Source organism: Petaurus breviceps, unplaced genomic scaffold (assembly GCF_028583685.1).
Source record: "Petaurus breviceps papuanus isolate PSGF00001 unplaced genomic scaffold, PetGlider_PUasm1.0 350, whole genome shotgun sequence".
Classification (NCBI taxonomy): domain Eukaryota; kingdom Metazoa; phylum Chordata; class Mammalia; order Diprotodontia; family Petauridae; genus Petaurus; species Petaurus breviceps.
Genome location: NW_027186199.1, coordinates 2,045,558 through 2,071,314, shown reverse-complemented (window position 1 = coordinate 2,071,314; position 25,757 = coordinate 2,045,558). Strand labels below are relative to the sequence as shown.

General features: G+C 44.5%; 1 protein-coding gene across 4 annotated transcripts in view; it reads right to left on the bottom strand.

Moving 5' to 3' along the window:
• Positions 1–37: 37 nt before the first annotated feature.
• The window catches only part of FAM83H (family with sequence similarity 83 member H), a 41,372-nt gene continuing 15,652 nt past the window's right edge, over positions 38–25,757 (bottom strand). For 3 of the 4 annotated variants that reach the window (XM_069097082.1, XM_069097085.1, XM_069097086.1), the window contains exons 2-5: positions 18,698–19,192; positions 5,007–5,171; positions 4,659–4,783; positions 38–4,421 (exon numbers count right to left, since the gene is read on the bottom strand). In XM_069097082.1, the coding sequence (XP_068953183.1) occupies positions 1,346–4,421; positions 4,659–4,783; positions 5,007–5,171; positions 18,698–19,192 (3,861 nt within the window). In that variant the 3' untranslated portion in view covers positions 38–1,345. Of the gene's footprint in view, positions 4,422–4,658; positions 4,784–5,006; positions 5,172–18,697; positions 19,193–19,563; positions 19,918–25,757 lie in introns of those variants that run through there. The other variant, XM_069097084.1, reaches the window with a different exon arrangement.

The window sequence follows — 25,757 nt, the reverse complement described above, 5'->3', positions numbered from 1 at the left end:
GTGTAGTTGTGAAGAATCTAAGACTCCAAAAGCCAGGTTTAATAAATTCAAGTCTAATTTATTGATGCAGCAAATTAGTCTTCCCTCATCCCTCCCTCATCCCCTGGAGAGGACCGAGGACACACAGGCACTAGGTCTGTGCCATCCCCTTCCCCAGGGGCAACTCTCCCAATATCTTATGTCCATTATCATGGGTGCCCCTCTTCAACACCCACAGAGGCACACATCCATCTAAGAATAGGAGATGCCAGCTCAGAGCCTCAGACAGCACTGCGCCCCTTTTCTGGAGACCCAACCAGAACCCATAAATCCCTAGGGTCCCTCCCCATTCACCCCACAAATCAGCCAGTTTTATTAAGTGCCTACTGGGTACAAGACACAGTACCTGGTGCCAGGAAGACCACCCTCCTTGTAAATGCTACAAGACAGGGTTCTCTGTTTCCTAAGACCTCTCCCTGCCCTCACATATTCCCTCCTCCCTCCCCTAAGCAGGGAAGAAATCCCCTGGGAAAACACACACACACACACACACACACACACACACACACACACACACACATACACTCTCACAAAGCAAAGATTTTCCACCCTATCTCTCTGTTGGAGAGGCAACTTGGTACAGTGGAAAAGAGTACTAGACAGGGAACCAGGAAACTGGTCTCTTGTTCCAGCTCCAGTTTCCTAGCTGTATAACCTGGAACAAATCACTTCTCCCAACTCCTTTCCTCATCTTCATAAATTGTACAGCTCTGTACAAATGAGGATTGGTTACTTCCAAATTCCTCAGACTCAGAGATGCACTAATAGACTGGGAAGAGAGAGGGATAGGCAGAAAGTTAAGCAGACCAGTGGGGAAAGGGATAGGCAGATAGTTAAGCAGGCCAGTGTGTAGGGGGGTGGAATATACACCTTCCAATTGACGGTGTATTGAAAGGCTTTGGAATAAAGGAGGATATAGAAAATGAACAGATGGACAGACAGAACAATGTAATTGGATGGGCAGATAGAAATAGTCCCCCAAAAGGTAAAGCCCACATTCCAAAGGCAGGCAAGGCAGTAGCACATCATTGTGGGGACTAAGTCTGCCCAGGTGTACTGGACTTGTGAGTACAGTGAGGGTGGGGGTGGTCCTCCACCCCTGGGCAATGATATCCCTCATAAGCCCAAGGAGACATCCTGCTCTTCAGGATATATGTACCCACTCCCTACCCTATCTCGAGCTACCCTGTTTAGAGATTTGGCATCTGACTTGGTCACTGGACCCACAATGGAGTTGAGCTTGTTAGTGGTAATGTGAGTCAGTGATGGTGACACTCCGGGCAGGAAAAATTGCCAGGGTGTTAGGTCATTTCTTGGTCTTGAAAGTGCCCAAGATCTTGGGCATGAACTTGCCGACCTTGCGGTCCCTAGCATCAGCCTCACCTGCCCCAGCCTCACCTGCCCCAGTTTCACCTGCTCCAGCCTCATCCTTCTTACAGAAGACCTCAAAGCGACTATAGACACGCTTTTCTTTTCGCATACTCTCCATCTTTCGTAGCAGGGTGTCTCGTTCTTCCAGGCTAGCCGGGAGCGTCCGGCTGAAGCGACTCTGGCCCCCAAAGCTGTCTGAACGGAAGATGGCTGAGCACTTGTCCTTGTCAGACATCTCATGGGCCCGGCTGGCATCCAGGGCAGCAGCAGGTGAGCGGTACAGCTCCGGGCTGCTGTGGGCCGCACCCCCGGCCCCAGCCCCAGAACCGGCCCCGCCACGATGTTTCTGGCTGTGAGCGCTGATCTGTTCTAGTATCACCTTGGTGTCATCTCGAAGGTTACTACTATAGAGTGCATTAGCTGTGGCAGAGGCCAAGCGAGACCTGGAGCCCCGTTCCTCTGCCCCAACCTCTGGGCTATCCCCCCGTAAGGGTCGGTAGGAACCCTCGGGCTGTCCATTCTCCTGGGGCCCTAAGGAACCACCCTCCTCCTCTAGCCTTTTCTCTCCCTTGGGACTCAGCAACTGTTTCAGGCGAAGTGAGCCCTTACGCAGGAACTCCATAGTACTGGGCTCTTGTCGGCCAGCATCTTCCTCCCCAGGGGGCCCTATCTTTTGGGGGTCCCCAGTAAATGTGAGACTACTCCTCCGCTCAGGCACTGGGGGTATAGGACTACTCCTCCGCTCAGGCACTGGGGGTATAGGACTACCCTTCCGCTCAGGCACTGGGGGTATAGGACTACCCTTCCGTTCAGGTACTGGAGGTAGGGGACTGTTCCGCTGGTCAGGATAGGTTGAGGTGGGGCTTCCCTTCCTCTCAGGATAGGCCAAGATGGGGCTTCCCTTCCTTTCAGGGACAGGAGGCACAGGGCTCCCCTTCCTTTCTGGAAATGCTGATGTAGGGCTCCCTCTCTTCTCATGCACAGGACTCCCCTTCCTCTCTGGATAGGCTGGTGTGGGGCTTCCTTTCCTCTCAGGTGGAGGACTTGCCCTGCCCTGGGGCAGGGCAGCCCTACCATCAGAGGTAAGAAATCGAGAGGGTAGTCTGTCAGTACCGCGCCCCAGGGTGTCAAGGAGCTGGGCAGCACTCAGAGTGGCTGCACCTGGCTGTCTCTCGGCCTCTTCATGCAGCCGACTGGCAAAGGAGTCACGTAGATCTAACAGGCAGCTCTCGAGGCTACGCCGCTCCCCTCCGGTCCCCCCGCTACCTGTACCAGTCTCTTCCCGCCATGACTGTGACACTGCTGCTTTGCTAACAGTGACCACACCACCTGTCTTATCCTGGTCCCGGTCTCTGTCCCGGGCCGGGCCCTTGTATTTCTCCAGCAGTTCTGCCACCTTGGAGGAGGAGGCTGTCCGCACTGTCTCACCACCCTCGCCCACTGTCTCACTAACTGTCTGCTCCTTTTGGAAGAGCTGTACTTTCTCATTTGTGGCCCCAGCACCAGCCCCAACTCCAGGTCCCTCCTTTTGGGATGAACTGAAAATGAGGGAGGAACGAAGCCGGGAGCTTCTCTGGATCAGGGGATTAAGGCGGGAGCGGAATGAGTCCTGCTTGGCCAATGCTGCCCCTTCAGCCACCTCTCGCTCTGGGCCATCCCCCCCACCTACAGCCTTTGAGGGAAAAGGCCCCCCAGTCCTGAAGGAGGAGGGGAGGTCCCCAGTGGGTAAGGGATAGCGGCCAGGAGGATCAGCCAGGACTTCATCATAGGATTCTGCCTCCATGGGGCCAGGCAGACCCTCATCTCCACCGTCAGAATGGCAGCCGCTGAGGTAGGAGGAGATACGCCAGTTGCGTAGCCCTGCCCGGCCCTCAGCCCCACCCTTCCGGCTGGGGTCCATTTCTGGTTCAGCATCTGGTGGGAACCACCGTTGGTCCAAGCCCTGCTTCTGTGTAGGAGATGACTGGCAAAGGAACCTTTGCCCAATGTTAGGGCGCTGTGGGGCACCAGGCTCCACTCCACGGGGTTCAGGGTCAGAGCCATGTCGGACTTCTCTTGAGGCACTGGATGGCACATAGTCCAGCCGCAGGTGCCCACCAGGGCCTTCAGGGTGAGAAAAGCCTGGCTCTAACTCTGGGAAACGGGGGCTCCCCTCTATCCCATAATCTTCAGAGTCCCCAAAACCTGGACGTCCAGCCCGCAGCTTCTCAAACAAGCCCTGAGGCCGGGTAGCTGTGAACTGGGGTTCAAACTGGTAGTGCTGCTGATAGAGCTGGTCACGGTGAAAGTGGCTAGTTTGAAAGCGGAAGTCATCACCATGGGTAACAAACATCTGACGGGACACCTGGCGGGATGCAGCAAAGTTCTCCATGGCCCCATCAGCAAAGGTATGTCTCTTAAATGCATCCATCTCCAGATGCTTGGCTCGGAGAAAGCCGCGGGAACTGGGGTCCCCACTATTGCCAGCCTCCATCTCCAGGTGTTTGGCACGGAGGAAGCCCCGATTACCAGAGTCTCCACCATGCCCAGCTTCCATTTCTAGGTGCTTGGCACGAAGGAAGCCACGCATGCTGGGATCCCCACCATGGCCAGCCTCTATCTCCATGCCAGGCCGACGTGAAAACATCCTCAGCCCATGCATGTCTCCTGCACCCCCTGAGTGCCGAAGTAGGTCATCCCTTCGGAAAGCTGACAGGAAGTGACGGTCAGGGTCCAAGAAAGAGGGGAAGCCCAGGCCCTCATCACGTGGTGGGAATAGCAAGTGGGCACGCTTGGGGAAGAAGGACCCTGGTGCTCCTACAGGAGCCCCCATCAGGGGCCCTGGGCCCCCATATGGAGTCAGGGCATAAGTGTCTGCATGGGTCAAAGCCAGGGTCAAGGCCCCAGCTGCAGGGATCAATGGCTCAGACTGAGCAAAGAGGATGCGGAATTCCTCATCAAAGCTGGATACCAGCTCTCCCTGGAACACATGAGCGATGCTCCGATGAATCTTCTCAAAGGACCACATGAAGCTAAAAGGAGGGAGACATTGAGGTCAGGGAAGGGGAGGACACTGGAGGAAGAACAGTGGAGAGAGCCCATAGTGAATCTTCTCAAAGGACTACAAAAAATTAGGAGTCTGAGGAGGTAGGGGTTAGTGGAGAGAACGGAGAAGTAAATTTAAGGAGAAAGTGGGAAGATGGGGGAAATACTCTTTACCCCCCACAAAGTCTTTTCTTCATATCCATCCCTCTCCTGAAGCAGCTCACCTGTAGCTCCCACTTAGCACCACAGCACAATCCACCAACAGGAACTTCTCTTTCACGTGACCCTTAAAGGATTTTCCTGTGCGGCAGTAATAGGTGGGACCCGAGACTGTGCGAACCCGAAGGAACTAGATGGGAAGGGGTATGAGTTAGGGGCATAAGAAGCAAGTCAATCTCCATACAGACTCAACCCCAAATGAACCCACAACCCACCTGGTACAAATCAAACCACACCTGCTAAGATTACCCTTTGTTACCTCCTCATCTACCCCCTCCACCAGTCTCTGATGTCCATGAGACACATGTTGAATCTCCCATAATTATACCCCACTCCCTTCCCCAGTCACTCACATCCACGTGATGCAGGTTGACCCGACACTTTTCAGCCATGTCCAGAAAGTGCTGGGCATTCATTTCATCCAGGAGGATATAGACAGGAACACGTCGGGCAGCTGCCTCTAAGACCTCACTCAGCAGGTCTACATCTGTGAACATGTCCATCACAATGGCCACCACCTGGAAGATGCACAAAGTGCAGATGAGGAAAGGTGTTGCTGATCAAATTAGTGCTACTTCTAGAGCAAGGAGACTCCTCTCCTCCCCACTCACATAGGCTTGAAAGCCTTCTTTCCCATCTGTCCATATCAACAAAGTATCTCACACTCCTTGGGAGGACTCAGTGTGATTTGCAATCCTGTATGCACTTCCTCTCCTAGATTTATATACTCAAATAAGGCTGGTCCCAGCACCAATCCCTAGGAAACCTGCCCAACTGCTCACAAATTCTCCATCCAGAAAAATACCCATTTATCCCTATCTTTTGTTTCCTATTTCTGAATTTTCCTGGTTCCAACAAATAGACATACCAAGGAAAATAACAAAAGTAGTAGCTGGCATTTACATAGCAATCTAAAGTTTACTAAGCATATTATCTCACATGATCCTCAAAAGAACTCTATGAGATAGGTACTACCAGTAATAATATACCCATTTTACAGGTCATAAAACTGAGACTCAGAACAATGAAGGAACAGTTAGTAACACAACAAATACATATCTGAGGCATCAGTCCCACACAAGTCCCCTGACTCCACATCAAACTCCTCTCCCATTACAGCATGCTGCCCACTCAACTGAGGTAACAGGAAGAATGTGAAGATGACACAGGAGTGGCATCAGGAACACTAAAGGCCAGAAAGAAGTTGGTGATGAACCCTAAGGATGACAAAAAAGGACTGGCTTTTTGAGCTAAGAGACGAATCAAGGCAGGAAGAGGACTACTGAGCAGGGTAGCTAGACTGACACAACCAATGACGGAGAAACCAAAAACTCTCCAGTGGTTTTCTCCACTATGTAGAATGATCTTCTGACTGGGGACATGGAAGTGGGGGGAAGGGGAATGATTACCACAGAATCAAAACCCAAAATGGAAGCAAGATCACATCACATGGGTCAAATGCAAAAGCACAACACTGAGCGTGATGAGACCTCAAACGCCATCTAGTCCAACCCCCATATTTTAAAGAAGGGGAACCGAGGACCAGGGAGGTTAAGAAACTTGCCCAGGGTCATACAGTGAGTTAAGTATTGTAGGCAGGATTTGAAACCACAATATCCTGACTCCAAGTCTAGGACTTTGATCATAACATTTCACTTGTCTATTTTGTGGTAACAAAGAAATGAAAATAAAGTCCGTGCACATCAGGGAATGCCTAAACAAATTGTGGTATATGAATTGTGGTATATGACACATTTTTATATCTTAAGAAACCATGAATATGAAAAATTCAGAGAAACTAAGGAAGTTATTTTATGCACTGATGCAGAAGGAAGTAAGCAGAACCATCAGCAAATGGCCACAATAATATAAGAAGAACAATATTGAAAGGCTATCAGAACTCTGATCAATGCAGTCACCAATCCTGACTTCAGAAGGAAGAATGCTTTCCCCTTCTCCGCAGAGATGTGTGGCCTACAGCTGTAAAATGAGGCATTATCACACCTGCTTAATGTACTCATTTTTTCTACTTCAGTTTTGTTTATTACAAGGAAGGGCTTGGTTTTTTTGGTTTTTGGTGAGGGATGAGGAAGGAGTCACTGGAAAGTGACAGTAACATGAGAAAGAAAAAAAGTATCAATAAAACAGTTTTTAACACAGTATGTGGATTTAGAAGAATGAAAATGGGTGAGAAAGTTCTGGAGTATTTAATAAGCAAATACCTTGGCCCCATTTCATTTTGGTACATAGCTGTGAATTCAATGAAACTTTATAAAGGAAGAAGTAAAGCAAATATTGAAGTGAAAATAAAACTTAAATACTTTGAAAAAAAATTTGTTTAAAAATAACTAAAGCATGGTATGGTCCTATATGTAAGAAGCGTCAGGAGTGCTAAAGCTCAGATGACCTGAAGCTGATGAGGAAACCTAAGGACAACAAAAACAATTTTCTTAGCTATGTTAGAGAAAGAAGAAGGCCCAAAGAAGGGATAGGACTATTGCTAGAGTGGATGAGATAATGAAAACAACAGAGAGAAGGCAGAACTGCCTGACTCATATTTTGCTTGTCTTCTCCACCAAGGAAGATGCTCTTTGGACTGGAAAGAACAAAATAAAAATAATTAGTAGTGAACTAATACCCAAGAGAATGATTTGACATTACATACTATCCTCTATTTGAATAACACAAGACTAGTCTACACCCGGTTGAAACTGCAGGAGAGAAAGGAACAGTGTTTTCTTTGGAACAAAAGAACTCAAGATACAACACAAATGACCAAACCTGCGAGTCTGAGCCTAACAATTCATGAGAAAAGATAGACGTTCAATAAAAAAAAGTCATTTGAAACTTTTCTAGAAAGGAAATCAGACCTGAAGAAATTATTTTTTCCTCAAACATTCCACACAACAGAAGTACAAGAAAGGGAAACAGAGCAACCAGGAACAACAAAATAACAAAAATGAAACCATTAAGAGATTCTTTTCTAAATGCACACAAGGTGACAAGGGTAGAAGCAGCAATCAAACTGAAGTGATAGTGGAAAAGAAGGCCTGAAACATCACATATTAAACCTCGCAACATTCCTCCTGTCAGTGAATCAATTTTTTGAAAGACTAAATTACAGAATGAGAGGGTACATAAAAGGGGAGGAGAGAAAGAAGATAGAGAGTAATACATAATGTACTCTAATTAAGTCAAAGGCTAACAATGAAGGGAAAATTAACTCCTCTAGTCTCTTGGGAAGAGAGCCTACAGGAGATTGAGCATGGAGGAAAAGTGAGGGATTAAAATGGGGGGAAGGGAGAAAAACTGAAATCTTGCTTCAGTAGTGGAAAAGGGGTACCTTTCACAGAACAGAGATACTTTATAAAGGGAGATTGGGGCCTAACAATGGGCATGATCCACAAGTATTTAATACTTTGAGAGGGAGAGAGAGCACTCATCCTGCCTCATGAGAAGGAGAATCAGAGCTTGTAGGAACAACTAACACACTGAAAAGTGGAAGGGTATGGACCCAGGAAAGAGATTTCAAAAACCAAGAGATCAGAGATATAGGAAAATTCCTTCCTTGGGATAATATTCTATCACCTACAGGAACTGGTATTTCTAAAAGTAAGGCTCAATAAGAAGAAAGGGAGCAGGGATGGGGAACCTATGACCTCAAGGCCACATATGGCCTTCAGTTTTACAGAACAAATACTTTTATTAAGAGGATGTGTTCTGTGAAGCTTGGATTCAGCCAAATGGCTGTACTTGAGGACCTAGAGAGCCATATGTGGCTTCCAGGATGCAGATTCCCCACCCCTGGTTTAGAAGAAAGAACTTTAGAAGCTTTAATTCCATGAGGAATTAAATTCTAGAGTAAAGAAGGACTAAATAAGCATAAGGGGAATGAATCAAAGGATAAAAGTCTGGAATAGACAGAAGATAAATAATGAAGAGAACATAGGAAAGAAATCCTTTTTAGAAAAAGATACAGAAAATGTAATTTTCAAGTTGAGCAAAACACTGAAGGAAAAGGAAAGGAAGGGGGATTTTACTTGACTAATTAATTGAGAAAGAAAAAAAAGAAGAGAATTAAATAACTATATAAAAACAAGAAAGCAAAAGGAACTAATAAGAAAAACTCCAAAACTAGGGAAAGGCAGCAAACAAGGTTGGGAAAGGTAAGTAACATTTAGAGGTGCTTTAAGGTGAGAAAAAGAGAACTGTTAAGAATAGGGCTGCCTTAAATTAGGCTAAAACAACTTAAGAGATAGCATTGTGTCTTTATAGAGGAACAGGGGGAAAGAATAGGCAATGTTAGGCATAAAGAATCACAGAATTTGAGATCTGGGAGGTACTTCAGCAACTATTCAGTCCAGCCCATACCCAGTGAGTATAATATACTCATCAACTAGTCATCTTGCCCTTATTTGAAGATTTCCCAGGAGGGGGAACCTACCACCTCTCAAGGCAGCCCATTCCACTATTGGATAGCTCAAATTAACATGTTCTTCCTGGCATCAAAACTAATTTGATTTGGGGGGCAGAGCCAAGATGGTAGAGTAGAAGCACAAACTTGGCATAAGCTCACTCTCCAATCACTTCTAATACATGTAAAAAAATGACTCTAAACAAACTTTAGAGCTACAGAACTCACAAAGTGACAGAGAGAAACAAATCTCCCACTGAAGGCAGCCTGGCAGGCAGACAGAAAGGGACTATCACACAATGGTAGGAGCTGAGCGCAGTCCTGTGGTTCCAACCCCAGGGGGGCCTGACCAGCAGCAGCCAGAGTAGACTTCAGGAGAGTGAATCACCAGCAGCTGTGGAGGTTTCCAGACTTCTCAACCCATAAATGCCAAAGACAAAGTAAAAGGTCAGTGTGGAACTCTGTAAGAACAGAGATAGACTGAAGAGCCCAGTCTAGCCCCTGCCCCTAGGGTGAGAAGTAGAGGAGGCATAGCGGCCTGCATGGCTGCCTCAGGAGCTCTTGGCCTGCAGATCATAGGGAGACCAAGCAACCATTCAGAGGGTAATGGCTCTTGCTTTAACCTGCTTGGATCTGGATTGCAGTCTTGGGTGGTGATCCTGGGGTGTGTGGCCAGGTGCCAGAGCTTGTGGGGGCTGTAGAGAGGGCGCCCTCCTAATAGCTCCGGCAGCTGCAAAAACCCCAGTGATTTGGGACAAAGCTCTCTCCATTCTAAAAGCAAAGTTCTACCAGTAATTGGCTGGCAAGATGAGCAAGCAGAGGAAGCACAAACAGACCATAGAATCCTTTTGTGGGGACAAAAAGGATCAAGGCATGGAGTGGGAAAAAGACAGCGAAGTCACAACTCCTGCATCAAAAGCCTCCAAGAAAAATACGAACTGGTTACAGGCCATGGAGGAGCTCAAGAAGAATTTTGAAAATCAAGTAAGAGAAGTGGAGGAAAAATTGGGAAGAGAATTGAGAATGATGCAAGAAAATCATGAAAAGTGAGTCAACAGCAGGCTAAAGAAAACCAAAAAATACACTGAAGAAAATAGCATCTTAAAAAATAGACTAACTTGGGGTGGCTAGGTATCACAGTGAGTAAAGCACTGGCCCCAGAGTCTGAAGGACCTGAGTTCGGATCCGGCCTTAGACACTTAACACAAAAAAACTAGCCGTGTAACCTTGGGCAAGTTACTTAACCCCAATTGCCCTCCAAAAGGCAAAAAAAAAAAAATAGACTAACTCAAATGGCAAAAGTCTCAAAAAGCCAGTGAGAAGAAGAATACCTTTAAAAAGTCAAATTTGCCAGATGGAAAAGGAATTTCAAAAACTCACTGAAGAGAATAATTCCTTCAAAATTCGATAGGAGCAACTGGAAGCTAATGACTTTATGAGAAATCAAGATACTTATCTCACTGGAAAAACCACTGACCTGGAAAATAGATCCAGGAGAGATAATTTAAAAATTATTGGACTACATGAAAGTCATGATCAAAAAAAAGAGCCTAGACACCATCTTTCAAGAAATTATCCAGCAACACTGCCCTGATATTCTAGAGCCAGAGAGCAAAATAGAAATTGAAAGAATTCGCTGATCACCTCTTGAAAAAGATCCCAAAAAGAAAACTCCTAGGAATATTATAGCCAAATTCCAGAGTTCCCAGGTCAAGGAGAAAATACTGCAAGCAGTCAGGAAGAAACAAATAATTTGAGTATTGTGGAAACACAATCAGGATAACACAAGACCTAGATATTCCAGAGGTCAAAGGAGCTAGGACTAAAACCAAGAATCACCTACCCAGCAAAACTGAGTATAATGCTACAGGGGAAAATATGATCATTCAGTGAAATAAGAGGATTTTCAAGCAAAGGGGAACAGAAAATTTGACTTTCAAATATAAGAAGCAAGAGAAGCATGAGAAGGTAAATAGGAAAAAGAAATCATAAGGAACTTATTAAAATTGAACTATTTACATTCCTACATGGAAAAACAATAATTGTAACTCATAAGACTTTCCTCAGTATGAGGATAGTTGAAGGGAATATATATGTGTATATATGTATACATACATATATATGTATGTATAAGAGGGTATATATGTATGTAAATATATATGGGCATATGCGTGTTCATGTATACATAGACAGAGGACACAGGATGAGTTGAATATGAAGGGATGATATCTAAAAAATAAAATTAAGAGATGAGAGAGGAATTTATTGGGAGAAGGAGAAAGGGAAAGATAGAATAGAGTAAAATATCTTATATAAAAGAGGCAAAAGAAAACTGTTATAATGGAGGGGAAGAGCAGGAAGGTGAAAGGGAATGGAACAACCTTATTCTCATTGAATTTGGCTTAAATGAGGAAATAACATACACACTCAATTGGGTATCTTACCCTACAGGAAGATAGAGAAGTAAGAGATAAGAGGGAGGATGATAAAAGGCAGATTGGGGGAGAGAGTAGTTAGAAGCAAACATTTTTGAAAAAGGATAGGGCCAAAGGAGAAAGGAGAATAAGTGGGGGTGGCATAGGATGGAGGGAAATATAGTTAGTCTTTCACAATATAACTACCATGGAAATTATTTAAGTATCTACACATCTACAACCTATATTGAACTGCTTATCTTCCCAGTGGGGGCAGGTGAGGAGGGAAGAAGGGGAAAAATCTGGAACTCAGTTTTAAAAACAAATGCTTAAAAAAAAAATTTGTTTTTTACATGCAACTGGGAAATAAGATATACAGGCACTGGGGTATAGAAATCCTTCTTGCCAGGGTGACTAGGTGGCACAGTGAACAGAGCACCAGCCCTGGAGTCAGGGAGACCTGAGTTTCAAATCCAGCCTCAGACACTTAACACAAAAACTAGCCGTGTGACCTTGAGCAAGTCACTTAACCCCAACTGCCCTCCAAAAAGAAAAGAAAAAAATCCTTCTTGCCCCACTAGAAAGTTAGGGAGGTAATAGGGAAGGATATGAAAGAAAACAGATCAGGGAAAGGGATATTCAGTAGGCTTGCTATTTTGGGGTGGGGGTAGGGGAAAGACAGGAAGAAAAAATTGTAACTCAAAATCTTGTGAAAATGAATATTGAAAACTAAAAATAAATAAATAAATTTAAAAAAAAAAACTAATTTGACATGTTGCAATTTCTATCTCCTACTCCTGGTTCTGCCCTATGGGGCCAGATAGAAGAAATTTAATCTTTCCCCCATAAAATATTCCTGAACAGAGCTGTCCTGTCCCTCTTTTATTTTAGTCTTCTCCATGCCAAACATGCCTGGTGCCTTTCAAATGATATGTAAGACATGTATTCCTGACCATTCACCATTCTAATTGCCCTCCTCTAGACACCCTGCAGCTTATCAATGTCTTCTTACACTATGATTCCCAGAACTGGACACAGTACTCCAAATAAGATCTGACAAAGGCAGAGTAGAATTGAACTATCACCTCCTTATTCCTGGAAGCTATGCCTCTCGGGATAATGAATAATCACATTAGCTTTTTCTGGCTGCCATATCACACTACAGCTGACTCATCTTGAGCTTACCTCCACTAAAACCCTGACACATCTTTCAGAACTGCTGTCTCATGCCTCCCTTGTTTATCCTTGTGAAGTTGAGAAGGCTTTTTTGTATCCCAAACATAAGCCTTTACATTTGTGCCGATTGGATTCCATCTTATTAGTCAGCACAATGCTGAGAGCCTATCAGGGTCCTCCTGGTTCCCAAGTCTATCATCCAATGTATTAGCCATCCCTCCCAGCTTTGTGTCATCTGCAAATGTGATGGATATGCATTCTACGACTTTCTCCAACTCACTGCTAAAAAATGTTAAGTAACACAGAGTCAAACAGAGATTCCTGGTTAAATTCATATTTAACCATTGGAGACCTCCTTCCAAGCTTCCATTGAATTATTAACAACTTGCTCCTTGAGCCCAGTCATTCAGTCATTTCTGAATCCATCTGAATCCAATCTAGTTTACATCTCTCCATATTCTCCATAAGAATAATATGAAATCACTTTTTAAAATGGTTTGCTAAAATCTAGGCAAGCTATATCTAGAGCATTCCCCAATCTACCAGTTAAGTAACCTTATTGAAAAAGAACAAAGGATTGTCTATAAGACCTGTTCTTGAGGAAGCCATTTTGGTTTTTGGTAATCTTGATTCTCCTTTCTAGATATTCACCACCTACCTTTTGAATATGACCCATTTTATAATTTTCCTGAGAACCAAATCAATTTCACTGACTTAGTTTACATACTCTATGATCTTACCTTTTATGAAAATTAAAAATGTGCCTTTCTCCAATCTTATGATACCTCTTCTATTTCCCCACAATCCTTCAAATATTACTGACAATGGCTCAGCAATTCCTTCAGTACCTAAGGATGTTCCTTCTCATTGGAATTGTTTCCCTTTGTATCTTCAGAATCTCATATTTAAGCATCAAACCTCCTGGGCTGATTTCCCCTGAAGAATTTTAGTCCTTGTGATGATGCTTATCCTTCCTCTAAACCCTCTGAAACCTGTTTTCCTAAAATCTAGGGTACACATCAAACTACATCCAGGTTTCTTCTTTCTCTATCACAGACTACAGGAGAGAGTAGACACTCCCTCTTATTATTTCTTTTTTTTTTCTTTTTGGAAGACAATTGGGGTTAAGTGACTTGCCCAAGGTCACATGGCTAGTTTTTGTGTTAATTGTCTGAGGCCAGATTCCTCTTATTATTTCTACCCCCAGTAACCAGTTCCTATCTATTAGTGAGACTCAGCTCCAAATGACTATGACTCTTAAATACAAAAATTCATATCATCAAAAATAAAATTAAAGAATACTGATGTAACTGAGCAAGAATGCAAAGGTGACATAAGAGTGGTATCAGGGATGCTAAAGCTCAGAAAATGGAAGGAAATGACTTTCACAACAATGGTTGGAAGAACTGTTAACAGTCAAGTACAGAGGAGATCACCAAAAAATATATATAATTTCAATTAGATAAAATATAAAAGCTTTTGTACAAATGAAATCAATACAACTAGAATTAGACAACTCAGGTTGGGGGAAAAAAATCTGAAATCAAATACCTGATAAAAGTCTGATGTTCCAGACGAATAGGGAATTGACACTAATAAAATCAATAAATCATTCTTCAATTAAATAAGTAGTCAATAGAGATTCATAAATGGATTTCAAAAGAGAAACTGCCAGTTATCAATGGTCATGAAGTTAGCATTGTAAAATAGAACAACTAGATTTAAAGTCAGAGGACCCCTGTTCAAATCCCACCTCTGATGTTTATAATCTTTGTGACCTTGGGCAATTCACTCAAGCTATCTGAGCTCCAGTTTCCTCATCTGTAAAATGAAGAGGTTCAATGGAAGGGCTTTTAAGGTCCTTTCCAGCTCTATTTAGAATATCTATAATCCTAGGTGAAAAAAAAAATGCTCTAAGTCACTAAAAAGAAGAATGTAAATGAAGGCGACTCTAAGACCACCACCAACACAGGAAACTGACAAGATGATAAAAAATGGAAAGGACCAATGTTGGAGGAGTCATGGGAAGGCAGACACACAGATAAACTCTTGGTGGAGCTGTGAATTAGTACAGTCATTCTGATAACTAATTTGGAATTATTCAAGAAAAGTAACTAAACTCATCACACCCTTTGGCACAGCAAATTCTAAGTTGGTTATTGTGTTCCCTGTATATCTGCATTGGTATCTCCAGACAAAATTTATTTTTTCTTCTCATTGGAATTGTTTCCCTTTGTGTCTTCAGAATTTCACTTTTAAGCATATCTCAAACCTCATAGGCTGAGTTCTGCATGGAGATGACTCACCAGGCCTGGAAAAAGTAGCTGCAAGTCTAGAAGTCAAGCTGTCCACAGCTGAAGCTAACTAAGGTAAGAAGCATACATATTCTAGTATAAAATGGACCTTGAAAACCATCAAGTTCCTAGAAAGAAAAGTAGGTCTGCAAATATCATGTTTCTGAGGGATGAAAACAGTTCAGCACTTATGAGAGAGAAATATTCTTTCAATCACAAAGTTCCCTCCTAAAATTGGTACAGTTAGCACAGAGATACAGTTTAGCTGTTTTCATCAGACTGTCCTAGGTTGTAGTTTGGAAAGTATGCTGATCAAATAACTAGAGGGAAGGCAAAGGTAGAATGAACGCAAATCAATTGTGAAATAGTGGAACAAGCCGTGGCATACAAATGCAATGGAATATTATGGTGCCATTAAAAATGATTAATAATAGGCATTCAGAAGAACACAGCAAGGCTTGTATGAAATGGTAGAGTGAAAAAAGAACTAAAAGAATAATACGTGCAGTAAACTACAGCAATTTAAACATTAACACTAAAAATTACTCAAAAGCTAATGATTTTGATGAACAATATCAGTCTTAGAGTGCGAGTGGGTGGTGCAATGGTTAGAGCTCCTGGCCTGGCATCATCTTCCTGAGCTCAGATCTGGCCTCAGACATGTAGTAGCTCTGTGACCCTGGGTAAGTCACTTAACCCTGTTTGCCTCATTTTCCTCATGTGTAAAATAAGCTGGAGAAGGAAATGGCAAACTATTCCTGCATCTTTGCCAAGAAACCCCAAATGGGGTGATGAAGAGTCAGACACAACTGAAAAAAAACAAATCAATCTCAGAAAACTATAAGGAAACCCACTTTCCTCCCCTAGGTAGAAAAGTAGAGATTGAATATGGAATTTGGCAGTTAGGCTATTAGACAGGGCCCTGGGCAGCGAGGGAGCACAGTGAACAGAGTACTAGACTTGGAGTCAGGAAAACCTGAGTTCAAATCTCGCCTCAGACACTTTCTAGCTATGGTACCCTCAGTAATCATTTAACTTGTTTGCCTCTGTTTTCTCAACAATAAAAGCGGGGTAAGAATAGAACCTACCCCCCGACACACACACCCTCCACCCCCACTTTGTGAAAATGGTTTTCTTGTTATAATAAAGGTTCAACGGGGGATGGGAATGAAGATGGGATTTTAAGGATAAATGACGGTGTAAAATTAAAAAGAAACATAAACCTTTTTTTTAAAGAAAATATGCTCATCTCTGATTTACCTGGGTACCTGTGGGTCAGAATAAACATACTCAAAAGAAATTCATCCATCATTCCCTAAGCCTGCTAATGTCTTTGGCATCCCACTATTAATGAGTGACACCCCTCCTGCACATAAAAACACACCCAGTCTCTCAGTCCTGCAGTCATGTGGGACTGAAAGTGACTAGACTGGCAGGTAAGATGGATACCAGAGGTCTATAGCTTACCAAAATTTCAGCAGTCCCTCATGCTATTTACACAGAAAAAAAATGGAGCTATGTGGGCTAGACGACCGTATGGGATGGTGAATTTGGTGTTGGTTGAATGGCCAGACCCAGAGAATAATCATGGAAAGTTTGACATACGAACTTGGAAGGTCATCTCCAGAGTAGTGGCCTAGGAATATGTGCTTGGCCTTAAAAGACTGAATCTTTTTATTGGTGACTTGAATAAAGGCTTGGGAAATGTGTTTATCAAATTTGCTGATGACACAAAAGCTGGGAGGGAAGGATGGTTAACACAGGGAATGATAGTTAGGATCCCAGCAGATCCTTACAGGCCAAAATGTTGGGCCAAACCTCACAAGATGAAATTTGGTAGGGATAAAGGTGAAACATTATACATGGATTCCAAAAAATCAATTTCACAAGTATAAGGTGGCAAAGATGTAGCTAGGAAGGAGTTCATCTGAATAAGATCTGGGGTTCTTAGTGAACTGCAAACTCAGCAGTGTGATATGGCAGCCCAAAAAGCTAATGGGATCTTAAGGTACATAAGGTCCAGGACTAGGCTCCAGGGCTACAGAAATGGCACCACAGACACCAGACCTGAAGCCAGAAAGCAGATCTCAGGCAAAGGCTTAGTACTAGACTGACTCAGACTCTGAACGGCATAATGCCTGTGTATGCCTAGTCCTCTGCCACCTTGAGACATAGGTGCTAATAGTCTAGTTCTGGGAACCCAGACCTCCTACCTTAATTCCCAGCTACCACCCCCTGAGCTGTCAGTGTTTGGAGGAGGAATACCATACCAACACTGCCCTCCATTATCAAAGGAATCCAAAAGATAAAGGCTCCAGGCGACTGGTGACTAAATCTGAAAATAGGTTACTATTGCTTACAATCAGTGACTCAGCATCAATGTCTCCCAAAGCAAAAGGCGACTTCACCTGCTACCTCCCCCCTGACAGCTAATCCTATCACTCCCTTCCTCTGCCCTTTCTTTCCAAATCTTTCTTTTTCTATCTCTTTTTTCATGTCTTTCATCTTCCTGTGCTCGTGGAAACCTGTTTTTCTGAGACACTTCATCACCAGTGCCAAAGGTTCCTTCTTCTATGTCCCCTGATACACTGAGAAGGGTAAAGGAGTTGGCATACTCTTTACTCCCCTGGGTCACGTCCTGACCTTCCCTGGCCGACCATCATTCAGCAACTTCATCTAATTCATCATCTATAGTATCCGCTCAGTCCCTTGATAATAGGATCTGCCAGCCTCCAGAGAACCCTCCCTCCTTTCTCAAGTTCAGTACCTGGCTTCAAAGTCTTTCCCTCCAACCCCAAGTACTCCCCTTGTACCAGAGGACTTAAATATACATGTTGACATCCCCTCACGTTTCTTCCACTTCTTCCTCTTCACCTTCACTAGATGGTGGGTCACACCCTAAATTCACCATCACTCAGAGTAGTGCCATCTCCTTGACTCTGAACTCACAAATCACCTCTTACTGACTGACCACATCTCCTGTCCCTCCATCTCTCTGTCTCTCCCTCCTCTCTCCCTTCCCTTCTTCCCCCTTCCTTTCCCTCCCTCTCCTCCATTCCTCTCCCTTTGCCCCCTCCTTCCTACTCTCTTTCTCTCTCTCTCTTCATCTCTATCTCTGTCTCTTTCTCTCTCTCTTTTACATTAAGTAAAGGAAAACCACAATCTGTTCCATACATTTTAGCGATGGTTAACACACTGCCTTGGATAGTTCTCTGTATCTAATCTCCATGTTCTCCTCTCCTCATCCCACCGCACGCCCCAAGTGTAGGGCCTGGGTCTGCTCATTTTGTAATTTCTCCAGCCTGGCTGATGCCTTCCCCTCCAAGGTTACCTTCCATCCACTCTGTCTACACCTTGTACATGCTGCCTCCTCCAGCAGAATGCAAGTTCCTTGTCTATCTCTGCTTCTTCTTGGTATCACCAGGGCTTAGCATATTTCCAGGCACAGAGTAAGCCCTCAATAAAGGCTTGCTGACTGACTGATTGGGAGCTCCCTGAGGATGATGCCCTCATTTGCCCCTCCTCCTGTCTGCCCAAGCCTCTGAGTTCCCTAAGGCCAGGCAGGCCCTGAGTCTACTCCTACTTGTTCTTCCCTAAGGGTAGGACATAGTTCTGTCCCTCTTGTTCTCCCATAACTTGACTTGGTTCAGAGCTGAACACAGTTGCTCAGTACAGACTTGCTGACTGACCCTTACAACTTCAGCCACCTGCTATCTCCCCCTCGTCCCCCTGTGACTGGTCCTGACCTGTTGGGCAGCTCTGATCATCCTCCGGGCCTCATCCTTGATGCTGGGGTTGTCAGGTGGCGGTGGCTGCACCAGAGTGGTCACTTCAGTGCCCTGAAAGCCAAAGGTCATAGGCCATCCAAGGTCAAGTTCAGGCACAGCCAAGTCTGAATTCACAGGCCAGTAGGTACCAGAGGAGCCATCCATGTCCACATCACCGTCTGCTTGGGGAAGGGATCCAGAGGCACTTCCTCGGGCAGTGGCATTCTCCCGGGAGGCATGCTGTGGCTGCTGCAAATGGCGGCTGACATGAGCCAGCTCATCAGGACACAGGAATTCAGGGGCTCCCTCATCAGCCAGGAAGCGTCGATAGGCCTCAGCGCCCCCCTCAGCAAGGGCATCCAGGGCCAGCCGGTAGTATTCCTTGTAGTGTGGGGGCAGGTAGTCTGGGGCTAAAGGGTTGTCCCCCTGGGAGGAGCTCTGAGATCTTCGAGCCATGGCAGTCGGGCCAGGGAGCTGCAACAGAAGGGAAAACAGTGTCACACAAGAACAGATTAGGCCCAGGGCTTCCAGCAAGACAGTGACCTGTCCTTCAAAATTTGGGAAAGTGCAAGCCATGCCCCCAGACACATCCACAGAATACATCCCATCCTGGGACCATGACATCCTCACATGCATACATACAGAGTCTGCTTCAGAATACCACACAATTAGCACAGACATAGATAAGCACATGGCCATATATGGGTGGAGAGATGGGCTACATTCCTGAGGAGCCCCCCAGAGGTCATAGTTCACTGAGAAAACCATACACAAGGGTTAGATGGATAGATTCTTCCTGAAGGTTCAGGACATGGGACCCACATGGGCTGATAGGTACGACTCACCGGTATCCTTCTGATTTCTCCCATTATTCCCTAAGACCTAGGGATCAGGACCCTAAAACCACAGTATCACATGACTTAGAGTTAAATAACACCTTAGAAATAATCTAGTCTAAGTTTCTCAATTTTATAAAAAAACTGAGACTCAAATAGGTGTAGGTAACCAACTCTCCTTCACTATCCTTAGCTCTCTTCATGATCACCTCTAGCCAGGGAGTGAAGACCCCAAAGCACATCACCCCTACCATTTCTGCTACAAAGGGGATAGGACCTGGAACACACCCCAACATGAGCCCCTCAAAACCCCTTATAGTCAAGGATCTAGGTCCCAAAGACCAGGCCTGGAATGAGCGATCACTAACACAAGAGGAAAGGAAATAACCCAGGTGTCCCGGCCTGAGCTGTCTCCACCCAGCCTGGAGGGGAACTGGGATATTGCATCAGGCGACACCCAGGCCCCGCCCCTGTAGCTCATCTCCCAGAGCGGGGCAGGGCCTGAACAGCCCCAGGGGCGGAGACCTGCAGCCCCAGGTTGCCTTTACCTGGGCGGGGAGAGGTAGGGGGAGGGTCCAGCCACGCCCCCTCAGTAGAAGCAGCTGGAAAACCCGGAGTGGAGAAATCCAAGACCGTTAAGAGCCAGAGCCCTTAGGAACAACCAACTGGAGACTAGTTACTTTCCCACTTATACACACACACACACACACACACACACACACACACATACTTATACACATACATGTACCACCACCATTATCTACTTGAATTCACATAATATTATTCCATCCACCCACACCATTTCACATAAACAAAACTTGCTGCTGTTAACCCAGAAATTACTTATACACATATGCTTTGGTCATCCCCCTGAAATTACATACACAAAAGACTCAAATACATGCTTTTGTTAACTGTTTCACTAAACCTCTCTCCTTAAGCAGAGAAATCCTCTTGTTAACCAACGGCAATCACTCACACAAGTGTACACTCCCCAGTCATCACCTGCCCCAAAACTCTCCCCTCAAACTTTTGTTTTTCCCCTGATACATTACTGTTACCCTCCCTCCAGAGATCAGAGAACCCACTCCTACCCAGACACACAAAAGATCCTGCTGTTATCACCTTCTTGAGGTTCTATACACGTACCCCCTTGCCATTATCACCATCCTCACCCCTAGACCTTACTGTTACCAAACACACACTTAACGAATGAAAAGTATTTATCTTTTTACCCAGACTCTGAGATCCTGGGGGTTGAGAGAGAACAACATAGATGGTCAGAGGCCCAGAGTTCAAATTGTGACTCTTAACACTTACTAGCCATGTGACCTTGGGGAAGTCACTTAACCTGGGGACCTCAGTTTCCTCACCTGTGAAAGGAGGGGAAGTTACACTATGTGACCTCCAGCTGAAATCTCTTTCAACCCTAAATCTTTGACCCTACGATGTTACACATATATACACACACACAGCCTCCTTCTACTCCTCTAAAGGCCCCTAGTTATACTCCACAAACAGACCCTACTTCCCAAAGGTCCTAAATTTGTCTCCTCAATATCCTAATTACCTTCCCTCTCCCCATCCTACACTGAACAGAATTGAGTCTTATGTCCTAGGGAGTTCTAGCTGCACATGTTAACCATACATAGGCAGACCTCCCCTTTAGCCAAGCAATCACTGGTTCAGGATATTAGAATATAAGAAGTCATCTAATCTAGAGGTCAGCCCCCTCAATTTTATAGATGGGGATTTTTGAGACCCAGCACTTGCCCAGGTTCCCACAAATACTAAGTGGCAAATTGGAGTTCAGGTGGCACAACTCCCAAGTTCAGTACCCAAAGTCCAGGGCTCTTTGCTGGGCACCCCACCTCTGAGGTGAATTGACCATGTGATGAATAACTACTGTCTTATCATGAGGCAGTTGGGTGGTATAGTGGATACAGTGCTGGGACTGGAGTCAGAAAGACCTGAGTTCAAATCTAGACTCAGATGCCTACTAGCCATGTGTCCTTGGACAAGTCACTTAACCTGTCTGTCTCAATTTCCTCAACTGTAAAATGGGGATAATTATAGCACCTAGCCAATAGGGTTGCTGAGATGATTAAATGAGATAATAGGCATATATAAGTAGGTACTTAATAAATGTTTATTTCCTTCTTTTTCTACCTTCCTCTTAGTTAGACAAAGTTTCTCACATGCTACATATAGGGACAAATTAGGAAACCACTTTTCTTTTCCTTTTTTTAAATCCCTAGGGAAAAAATAAGGATAGGGAATGGGTCCATGATTTCATTGGCATATGCAGATCCCAAAAAAGAAAACTCCCTCTACAATGCAGGTCAACACAGTCCCTGCAATTTACAGGCTTAAAGAGTTGCCTAGAGCATGAGAAATTAAGTGACTAGCCCAAAGTCACATGGTCAGTATGCTTCTAAAGGCAGGATCCATATGGCCTCCCAGGTTCTTAGGCCAGTTCTTTCCACTGCAGGAAAAACAAAAACTAAAAAACCAAAGGAAAAACAAATACGTTTTTTCTAAATTCTTGAAAACTTAAGTTATCCTACTAAAGACCCAATTTATCCCCTGACTTCATTATTACTCCACCTATATACACTAACTATAGTTACTTTTGAAAACTCTACAGTCACCACCCCAATAGAATCTGCAGTTAAACTCCTTCCCTCCTCCAAAAAGAAATTACTACCACCTTTCCCCAAAGACCAGGAATTTGGGCCTCTGCCTCATAGGAATAACAGAATGTGTAGGGAAGGGGTCATGGAGCAGGGAATGGGTGAGAGTATGTGGCTCAGAAACAGGGACCATTTGGGGATGATATCCCCCAAGCAGAACCCCTTTATTGGCTTCCCCAGAACTGAAAAAGTCAAAGACATCTCTTTACCACCAGGGAGTGAGAAGGCCCTGAGGTGTATAGTAGGTTCCCCACTCCCCATCTAGAAATAGAGAAATATGACATTCAATGGATCTCAAATGTCTACAAGTATAAGCAGATCTTATTGCCCAATGTTTTCTGCCACTTTGGACTTGGCCTTGATCCTCCTGGGATGTGCCCCCATAAACACACCCTCTCTAGACTTGTCATTCTTCCTCAGGTCTTTCAATTCTCTGATTATCCTCATAGACTCATAAAATACTATTGTTGGAAGGAACCTTTCATGGCCTTACATGCCTAATCCAAGACCTTCATTTGACAGATAAAGTAACTGAAATTCAGAAAGTGACTAACCTATGGTCACACAGCATCCCCTGTCCCCTATCACAGGGTATGTGACAGCCTTCAGTAACACATTCATGCTGGGATTTAAAACTAGAACTAGTGTTCTTTCCAGTCCACCACAACCAGCTCCTTCTCCTTTGCAAACTCCTTCCTTTCTCAGTCCTTTCTCCCTAAAAATTAAGGGAATTCCTAACAATTAGCTCTGTTCAAAAACAGAGTGGGCAATCTCTGGAGGTAGTGGGTCTTCAAGTAAGGATTTGGTAGAGGGGATTCCTGCCCGAGTACAAGGTGGCTTCACAGCTTCTAACCTTTCTTCCAACTCTGACATTCAGTGATTCTTCAATAATTCTCATTTCCTCTCAACTGATTTCTTATCATCCCTATCCCCAGTATTCTACTCTACCTTCCTTCATTGGCCCTCATTTCTCCCCCATAATACATTCTCTCCCTACTCTTTCCTAATCCTCATTCTCCCTGTTCCTACCCACTATTATTCTAATTCTCCCCAATCCCCTTCTCTCACCATCTCCCTCCTTTTCCCCCAGTCCTTTCTCTCACCTCCTTTTCTCCAGCCCCTTTCTCCCTTTAAAAATCCTCTTCTCCCCGCAAATTCTTTTCATCCTACCTCAGTCACTTCCATTTCTCAAGAACTCAGTCTTCTTTCATTCACTTTTACTTTCTTCCCTCCATCCATCAACTTTTCTTTACTAATAGCCTCTTGAGTGCCTGCCCTCAAACTTGGTGGCCTTAGGGGAAAGAGAAGCCTCCTCATTCAGGTAGTTTATCGTGAATACCAAGGAGATTGGTCTTCCAGGTCTCATAAGCAAAATTCTTAGCCCCTTTACTTTCCCTGGGTCTTGCCTGTTCTTTCTGGATATGGGCCACAGAACATGGTTGAGGCAAAAATAGGAGGGATTCAATTCCGACAAGAAGAAATAGTCTTAGGAAAGACACAGCCAGGTACCCTCTGAAGAATATGGGAAGAGGCTAACCATCACCCTCCTATGGTGGTGTCTGCTCAAAGCCTAAGCCCAGGGGAGCCCCCTAACCCTACAGGAATCACAAAACCCCTAAAATAGGCAAGGCACTGAGAGGGATGAGGTATGGGCTCTAAGCCTGTGCTAGGCCATTCTATGACACTCTCACATACATGGAGACAAGATGGGGTCTTATATACAGAAGGTTTCGGGAGGAATCTAGGGGTAGTCTAGAGAATGAGTTTGGGGAGGGTCTTCAGGAGGAGTTAATGAGGTCAATGAGTGATTAAGGTAGGGAACCAGGCCAGGTTGTTCCTCATAACCCCAGCCCCCCATAGCCCTGTCTCTTCACACTCACTTTCACAGACACACCCAGAGGAACTCACATATATACCTGGAGACTACAGAAAATGGTGGGCTAGGCCAGTTCAAGGGTGGATTGATGGTGGGAAGTCTAGTAACAGAGGCTTGGGAAGTCCAGTAACAGAGATTTGGGCTCAGCCACAATGTAAGGCTTATTGCCTCATGCAAATGCCTCATCAAATGAGATGATTTAATCAGAGTTCAAGGGGGGTTTCCCAGAACCTATACCTCAAAGATTCAAGGAGAGCCAGAGGAGGCTCCCAGAGCCATACTTCATCATTAGGGTTGAGCTGGGGAAGGGCCATAGCTACAACTGATTGAATGAAGTGTGTAAATCGATTATTCAATCAATAGGTGTTTATTAAGCACCTACTATATGCAAGGCATTTGGTAGGGGAAAGGGATACAAAACCAAAATGAATTAGTAACTCTCTTCCAGGAATTTACATTCTACCAAGGCCACATTCCATGTGCCCAGAATAACCTCAGAGATAGTTCAATGGTCCCCATGTCCTTCCTCCTCAAATCCAAATGGAGGAACCCTGAAAATATCATGTCATAGTAGAGAAAATCTGGCTCAGTTATTTTCTTCTTTGGGACCTTAGGCAATTCACTTTCTCCCTGTGAACCACAGTTTTCCCTTTGTAATGAGGGAGTTGGCAAGTTATATCGAAGAAGGAATTCTTGCACAGGAAGAAGATGGCCTCCTTGGACCCTAAGGATTCTTCCAATTCTGAGATTCTATGAGTAGATAATCTCCAAAGTCTATGATCTGTGAGTTTATGATCTCACTGATCCCAGAGCCTAGAAGTACTAAAAGTGGCCCTCAAGGCCTTTAATATCAGCCTCAATTTCCACCCATCCAGTCATCCCCAATAACCCAATGGACTATGACCCTCCAGCCAGCACCCAAATGCCTGACCTTTGACTCCCAACCCTAGGTTCCTATCCTCCCTGACCTTTAACCAGAATAATTGGGACCCTCTATAATTTCACAGGCATATTATCTACAAGAAACACTCTATCAAGATCAGAGGTTCTTAACCTGGGAACTGCAAACTTTAAATATTATATATATATAAATAATGATAATGTAATTGGTTTCTCCTTTATCTCTATGCACTTTATTTTATTCATTTAAAAATATTCTAAGAGAGGATCCACAAGTGAACCAGACAGCCAAAAGGGTCCATGACACAAAACAGGTTAAGTACTGCTGCTCTAAACTGTACTAATGGCCAGGAGGTAGACTGGGTCAGGAAGCAAGGGTGTTTATCTATCTAGGATGTTCAGGGAGGTGAGGGCAAAGAGAGGAAGCAAGGGTGTTCATAAGGGACACAGACAGCAAGTAAGAGGTTTTAGGTAGGAAGTGGGGGGCACAGACAGGAAATAGGGGGTTTATAAAGAAATGGAGAAGCAGACAGGAAGTAGAAGAGTTTAACGAGGATATTGGGGACACAGTCAGAAGGAATGGGTGTTTATACAGGAAATGGGGACACAGACAGGAAGTAGGGGTTTTTAGATAGGAAATGGTGGTCATAGACAGGAAGTAGGAAAATTTAACTAGGATATAGGGGACACAGACAGGAAGTGGGGGTGTTTATGTAGGAAATGGGGGCACAGAC